The sequence below is a fragment of the Malurus melanocephalus genome, unplaced genomic scaffold (genome assembly GCF_030028575.1).
Source record: "Malurus melanocephalus ecotype Western Australia unplaced genomic scaffold, MMel_1.1 scaffold_102, whole genome shotgun sequence".
Classification (NCBI taxonomy): Eukaryota; Metazoa; Chordata; class Aves; order Passeriformes; family Maluridae; genus Malurus; species Malurus melanocephalus.
In genome coordinates, this window is record NW_026623334.1 from 391,124 (window position 1) to 398,735 (window position 7,612).

At 48.5% G+C, this 7,612-nt stretch overlaps 1 protein-coding gene across 1 annotated transcript; it reads left to right on the forward strand.

Moving 5' to 3' along the window:
• The first annotated feature begins 6 nt into the window (after window positions 1-6).
• On the forward strand, window positions 7-6,947 carry GP1BB (glycoprotein Ib platelet subunit beta). Its single transcript, XM_057369047.1, has 2 exons — window positions 7-4,795; window positions 5,482-6,947. The coding sequence occupies exon 2, from the start codon at window positions 5,652-5,654 to the stop codon at window positions 6,261-6,263; it is 612 nt and encodes a 203-aa protein (XP_057225030.1). The 5' UTR covers window positions 7-4,795; window positions 5,482-5,651; the 3' UTR covers window positions 6,264-6,947.
• The last annotated feature ends 665 nt before the right edge of the window (window positions 6,948-7,612 follow it).

The window sequence follows — 7,612 nt, forward strand, 5'->3', positions numbered from 1 at the left end:
ATCCTAAAAAAAAAAAAAAAGAAAAGAAAATGACCCCTCTTTCCTGTGTACTAATCTCTTGTTTGGGAATGCTCTGGTATTTAAAGTCCTGGTTTCTCTGGTGTACAAACTTAAAGAGTATCTGTGTCAATGCACGTAAGTGTTTACTCCCAACTGAGGTGCTGTGCCCCYGTCCCTGTTCCCCTTGTCTGGAGCCAGCACAAACGTTGTAAAGGCAGCCATACCCTCCTGTGAGCCTGAGGGGACAGCGCTGGTCCAGAGAGCTGGGGCTGGGGGTTTCTCTGTGCACTGACCTGCTCAGGAGTCCTGATGATTGCCTGGTATCCTTTCCAGGTTTTTATGGGTTTTTTCTTTCGTTGGTTGGTTTTGTTCTTCCTGTCAAGAAAACTCCAGGATATTTGCACTGAGCAGCAAGAGACTGAGTGTCTCGAGGTTGGTTAGAAGAAAACTGCTCTCAGTTATGTCTGTCTGGCAGAGWGGTTGAGTTGCTGACTTGCCCGCAAGGAGGTGATGGGAGTGAGCACCTTCCCTGCCATGGTTTCCTCCCRCAGCAGGCTGGAGCCATTGGTAGAGGAACCCCAAGGCCCTGCAGTAGCTGSGTGAGGGTGTTTCATGGTTTAGCTCTGTTCATCAGCTGCAGTGTGTCTTCAGTGTTGCTCTGAAAAGCACTGTGGTGTCCAGAGTGCTTGGCCCAGACTGCTTTAGAGGAGGGAGAAACCCTAGGGCTGAAATCCAACCCCAACTGCAGACCTGTCCCCTACCCCCGAGTTTTGYAGTCCCACGAGCACTTTGCAGGCTCCGAGCCTCTGCTGGGGGAAGGGGCAGTTTCTGTAGGGCTGTACCTGGGGTCTGCAGGCAGCCTGTGTGGGCAGGTGCAGGACTGTCACTGCATGGGGCTCAGCACAGCCCAGCAGGCTTGGCTCTTGCTCCCCCGCCCTTCTCCCCCTCCTTATTCCTAGGCTCTTCCTGTCCTAGTGCTGGGAAGGCTGGTGGGTCTGCTGGGCAGAGATAAAAGCACTCTTTGGGCAGCAGCTCCTGTCCTGTTCTTGCTTCCTGCAGTATTTTTAACTTGAGTCCAGCCATCCCTGGAGTGTGATGTGCCTGACAGGGCAGGGCTCGCCAGCAACACTGCCATGCTTGCAGGAGTCAGGGCTGTTGGAGGGAGAGACACTTGGCTCTTCCCTCTGACTCCAGGGAGTGCTGCCATGGGCTGGGCCCTTCTGCTCCTTGGCTGATTCCTCTGTCCCTTTTCCCCTTTTGTATCTGCTCCTCCATCTCTGGCTGTCCCCAGTAGATCTCCCTGGGTAGAAGCACAGTGTTGGCCACGAACAGCCAGGCCCTAGGTTCTGTTCTTTGTCTGATTCCTCTGTGGGGCTTTCGAGTCCTGGTCAGGGTTTGTCCAGCTGGTGAGTAGGTTGGCTGGTTCCAGTTATTCACTGCAGAGCCTCTGCTTAGCCAGAGCATGGGCTGTAGGGGCACAGGAGAGACCCTGGCACCGTGTGGAAGGACAAAGTGAGGATGGAAGCTTTCTGACACAACTCTGCAAGCTGGGCGAGAGCAGTGTCCAACAATGTTTAGTTTTTTCTTTTTCATGCTCCCCCTTTTTTCGGCTCATAAGTGGCAGTGCCTTCCTTGGAGAGCAGAAGGATTCAGCTTGGCTTCAATGACAAGCAGGACCAAGGTACCTGAGAGGAWGTATAGCCTTTCTTTGCATGATGTACATACTTGAGCAGTGGAGTAGCCTGAAACAGGAGCTTCCTTCATGTTTTTCAGAAAGATGGACAGCTGATTTCTCAACTTTGTCTGTGCTAGCATAACAGGAAACATCTTGAAGTACCTGCTCCCTCTTCTCTTACACTAATCTTGATGGTGAGGAGGATATTCTGTTGCAAACGAGTCCTGTCCACCTGGAGATCTTCCTCCTTCAAACAGATTCGTTCCTAGAAAATGAAGGAGACCTTTTCCCTTTAGCATGGACRTAGAGCAGCTGACAGCTTTGATGCTGGGCTGTGCACAGAGGTGCTGTGTGCTGGTGAGAGCAGGGTTGCTGAGGGTGGATCTGCCTGTCCCTCCACTTGGGGAAATCTCCATCAGCTCAGTGCACGTGGCTCCTACATCAGGTCAAGAGTCACAAGCCTGTCTCTGTAGAAAGCTGGCAAAGATGGTTCAGGTTGCATTTAGGAAAAAACAGGAGTGAGGCACCAGAGATGGCTTCTAAAGAGAGGTTAGTTGTACCACTGAAACCATGGCTCTGTGTAGGAGGTTCCCTGCCCAGAGTGCCAGAGTTTGGGGACKGCTTGGAAAGGGATTAGAGACTGATTTTGGGGGACACCAGGGGTTCAGATGCTGGCCTGGAAGGTGGCATCTTTATTTAAGGAGTGTGTTGTACTGTGACATCAATTCTCAGAGTAAATGGAGGAGAGACTCCTGAGCACACGGAGCTTGGCCATGTGGCTCTGGCAGTGAGAAGTGTGAATAGGAAAGTAATTTAAACCTCCCCTCATGCAACCTTCTGCAGCCTCACATGCCATCCCTGCACCCCCTGGCACATTCCCATGCCTCTGCCAAGCTTTGCCCTGCTGAGTGAGTGGCTGCAGGGATGGTGTCCCACCCACAGCTGTCCCAGGCTGCAGCTGGGGCTGTCGGTACATCTTGGCCCCTGTGCCTGACAGGATGGATCCATGGCATGAACTCCCTGTGTGCCTCTGTGCTGGTCCTGCCTGTGCAGTCCTTGCTGCCTCCTTGCATGCCTCCCCTCTGAGGAGGGGATCCCACTCCTCGTGCTCTGCGATGGCATTCCCTGCTCTTCCTCACAAACTCCGCTGTGCTTTAATGCTGGCTTGCTCCTGCCATGCATCTTCCTCACCCCCTGCTCCATTCCTAGGCTCTTTGTTTCCTGTCCATCTGTTGGGTTATTATAATTATATTTTTTTGTAAATTTCTGTTCGAACATTTTGTCATTGTGAACAAAGAAAACGAAACCTTTTAAAACATATCCATTTTATTAAATGATTATTGTTATTATTATTAATGTTTACTACCTGAATTGATCAGTGAAATAAATACATTCAAAAAACCAACCTCTTTCTGTTTAATTTTCAGCCTCCTTGAGCAGCATTGGTGATACATTRTAGGCAGGAGAGAGCAAAACTACCCTTTTTCTCCTTTTATCTAATTCTTTCAGAGCAGGCTCCAGGCAGGGCTTCCTGCATGGAATTTCTGGTCTGTTTATTCCAGRAGCTAGCAAGATCATCTTGAAGGTTCTTCTATCTTCAGGCTTCCCCTGGGGGTGGTGTCTAAATCAGCAATGGGCAGCTGGGCAAGATCCAGTCCCAGGAAATGCAGTTTGTGARTAGCCAGAGCAGCACTGCCAAGTCTGTGCCACATGCAGAGCCACAACGGGTCTGGCTCTAGATCAGCTCCACACCACACCTGCCCTGAACACCTGCCTGTGAATAAACATAGCACCAAATGCATAAGATGAGGTAAGTTTGCTGAACAAACTTACCCTGTGGTAGTCGAGCTGCTTCCAAGTGGATAGCAGGCCCTGCAGGAAAGACTGGGTTAGTTTGTTAGCCTAAGATTTCTTTTCCACTCTGCCTGGACATCACAATGAAACAAATGGAATTATCTGCTCCAATTTTGTAGAAATTTAAAGTTCAATTATTTTCTTTAAAGCATCAAAAATTTCCCTTAGTGAGGCACACATTCTGCCATTGATGGCACCCTCAATTCTCTTAACATGAGCACATTCAGGGCATTCATCCTTTTTGTTCTCTAGGATATCCACAGTACAAGGTAACAGAGTTGAGTTTATTGGGGCAACAGTTTCATTACTTAATTCTGATGGCCTTAGGCTAAGGAGTATAGTGTATGCCTGGTCAGGCTGATGGCAGARAAATGTCTGTGAAGATGAAATGGCCATGAGAAGACATGATTCTACCTAAATGTAGTTTTGACCCTTGGACTTACCCGTTCAAGTATTTGTGTAATGCTGCTTCTGAATAAAGCATGTGGTCAGYCTTTCTCAGTAATACACACTGCACTTGTCAAGAGCTGCAGGCTCACTTGGCTGCCCAAAGAGCAGTTCCTCAGAGCACCTTCTTTCCCAGTCTGTTGGCCTTCCCGTGAATCCAGCTAGTTTATTTTGATGTAGACAGTGAAATGCCAAGAGTTTTATTTTTATTCCTATAATGATCATGAGAGTTTGCAAGTGTCTGAAGAATCTTTCTCTGGAAGTCCGTTTCCATCAGCAGGGCTTTTACTAATAAGTAGGAGTAGATTGGTGTCACTGCTTCAAGGGAAACCTGAGGGTCAGCACCCAGAAGCTGCCAGGTGTCACCACTCTGCCGAGTTTTCCCCACGAGATGGGAAACCAAAGGCCACCGTGCTCAGGTAGTATGGTTCAAATTAGTAACATCACCTTCAGTCTGAAGTGCATTTTCAGTACTATGTAATCGAGACTTTATGATGTTTCTGTTGGGCTCAAGAATCACAGGTGTCAGTACTGGCAGCATCTCTCCCAGCAAACGCGTTCTTGTGAGCAGTGTCAGCTCCCGTTTCTTGGAAGGCTGGCTCAGTGAAGCCTCAGCTTCCGGTGACATGCAGCAGGCTTGCAGGAAGGGTTCATGTGGGAGGTGTCCCTGGGATGAGCCTGACCCTTATCTTGGCAGCCAGCTGCAGGGATATTATCCGGGAACACAGCTATGCACACGCTGCTGCACTGGCTGGACTGCCTTGAGACCTTCCTCTTGTGCTGTAAAGACAGCAAGAAAGCAAGGATTGAACTACTCTGGTAAGTCAGCAATGGAACCTACTGCTTTTTATTTCTGTTTAATTTACTGACAGCACAGAAAAATGCTGCCTTGTTGCAGGTGTGTGTAGGTTTTCTCCTGGAGAAGTTACAGCAGCTCATGTTCAGCAGTGACATGAGACTGTAACATAAAGACAGCTTGTTGACCTGTGTCTCAGCACAGTCACAGCTCCAAAACATGATTATTCACCTGCTGGAGCAATGTCTAGAATGAAAAACTTAATTGATCTCCATCTTCAGTGGTCAGCACCCTCTCTGCAGCCAAAGATTGTTTATCACTTCTTTTCAAGACTGAAAAGGCTGCTTTTTACTCATGATAAGAAATTTATTTCTGAATCTCCTCTTGCCRTTCTCACAAAGTTGAATATTTTGCTTACAGATGTAATCCAGAGCTATGATAAAGCATGAGCAATTTCATATTCTAGTGTTTGATTCCTTGACAGAAATTTTTGTGGCTACCSTGGTAATGCACCTCCAGTAATGCCAAAAACACAAGCAGCTCTTGTACACTTTTGAGGACTAAAAATGTATTTGATGGTTGCAGCTAAGCCTTCCAGTAGCCATGTATTCATATCCCTCCTTGAATCCAGGGTTGGAAGACCAGGAAAATTCCCTCTTCTATAACGAGAGGCCAAGAATTTGCTCTCTTTTAACTCTTTTCTTTTCAGAGCTCTCGTGTCTCCTGTGAAGGACATCAAATTCACYCAACTGCAGAAACTCATCCTCAGAATAAAACAACAGAAGACCTGGGCTGTAGTGTCAGTCCTAGAGCACGTGGTGCCTGCTTGTCTGGTCTCCACCTTGAACTGTCTCACCAGGGAAGTGTTTGCARGTGAAAATGAGCAGTGGAATTCTCTTGTCCCTCCTGGGCTTCCTCCCACTCGTGGCACCCACATGCCCTGTGCCATGCAAGTGCACCGCCACCATTACTGACTGCTCCTCCAAAGACCTGACTGTGGAAAACCTGCCCGTTGCTTTCCGTCCTTCAGCTGAAATGATCCACCTCAGTCACAACAAGCTCACCTCTATTCCCAACGGGCTCTTCGACAACCTGAGGAGYCTCCAGGTAGTCTACCTGCAGGGCAACCCTTGGGATTGCTCCTGTGACATCCTCTACTTGCGCTCGTGGCTCCAGTGGCAGCAGAACCGGAGCCAGTACCGGGATGTGAGATGCAGCTCCCCGGCGCATCTGCAGGGCCGGATCATCGCCTACCTGACCGAAGATGAGATTGTTTCCACGTGCCAGCACTGGTACTGCAGCCTGGCTCTCATCTCTCAGATCTCTCTCTTCATCCTCCTTTTCCTCCAGGGTGTCTTGGTTATCTTCATCATTGTCTACCTGCAGAAATTTCGGAGAATGACTGCTGAAGCCCGGAGCACCACCCGAGAACTCCAGCAGCAGGTAGACCCTTGGGCATCATCTTCAATAAACCCCTATGACAATGATTAACAAACWTCACAAGACAGAAGATCCTCCTCCCTTTGGGGTCCGTAGTATGTCATATCCAGAGGGGACAATGCAGCACAGCATCTGATCCTGACTGCAGTATGAAGCAGGACTTGAACTGATCAGACACTTGCTGTGTTCCTAAAGAATCAATCTTGTGGGTTTTTTTTTACAATGCTTTAAATTCTTTAGCATTATTTTGACTGCTTTGCTGAGCTGGAACTGGTTCTGGTTTGGCAGACTAAGGAAATCGTAAACTACAGCGACCAGAACTGACTTAAACAGCTCACAAGCTCATAGGGGCTCCAGTGCTCCATCCCTCCTCTCCKACAGTATTCCAGCCACACTTCCCAGGATAATTCCGGTTGTGCTGGGTCAGGTGAGGACAGAGGTGGGCAGTGAACAMTTCAAGTACTGAGCTAGGACAATGGAGAAATACAGTTTCCTTCTGCTGCCACAGACTGCACTAAGAGCTTTGCACAAGGGATTTWGTCTTCTTCTGCCTTGGTTTCCCACCAGTAAAAGGGAAAGAAGACACCTTCTTGCTTGATTCATCTTTTTCTGTGTTCTTCTGGGGGAGGGAGGGAATGTTTAGAAGCCCATTCATTTTACCTTTTCTGCATTTCTTTTAATCTASTTGTYGTTTTAATACTGACTTCAAGTGAGWGAGACKGGGGCCATGAATGTTTACGASAAATTCATGCTGAAGCYGAGAGTTGTTTGAYTCTGCCTGTATGGCACCTGGCACAYGAGATCTGGTCTTTAGAGACTCAAACTGCAGTGCCACTGATGTTCCTATTGCTGTTTATGTTGTCCCCTAATTGTTTTTGAAATGAAGCAAAATTGAAATAAAATAATGATACCTGATGATGTAAATGGCTTATTTTTCTATTCTGCACTGGATATTTCGCATGCTGTTGTACTCCCAGGAGTCTCTCACACTCAGACTTTGTGCCAAGCAAAATAAATCAGGTGGGCAGGTGGAGAAGTTACAGGAGTGCACTGTAGGGTTAAACTTTGGCATCTGCTGGGTTCCACCATGGGCCAGGAGAAACAGGGAGTTTCTTCCAGTGCCATGAGTGGCTGCTTATGATTTTGTGAGGCATTTTGTGGAAAGGAGAGGGCATTTGTCAGGGCCTGAGGGCTGTGGGGTGACCGGCAGGTGAATGACCTGTGCCCTCAGCCCCCAGACTCAAGGTACCGGGTGTCCATTCACTACTCAGGTCACACTCTAATGGAACTTGGCCATGAGAAGAGCCCTTTGCCCTGGAGGCTGCATGGTGATGGGACAGCTGAGGGCAGTGGATGGGATCGGCTGGGGCAGTGACTGAACAGGCGGGGACAGGGATGGG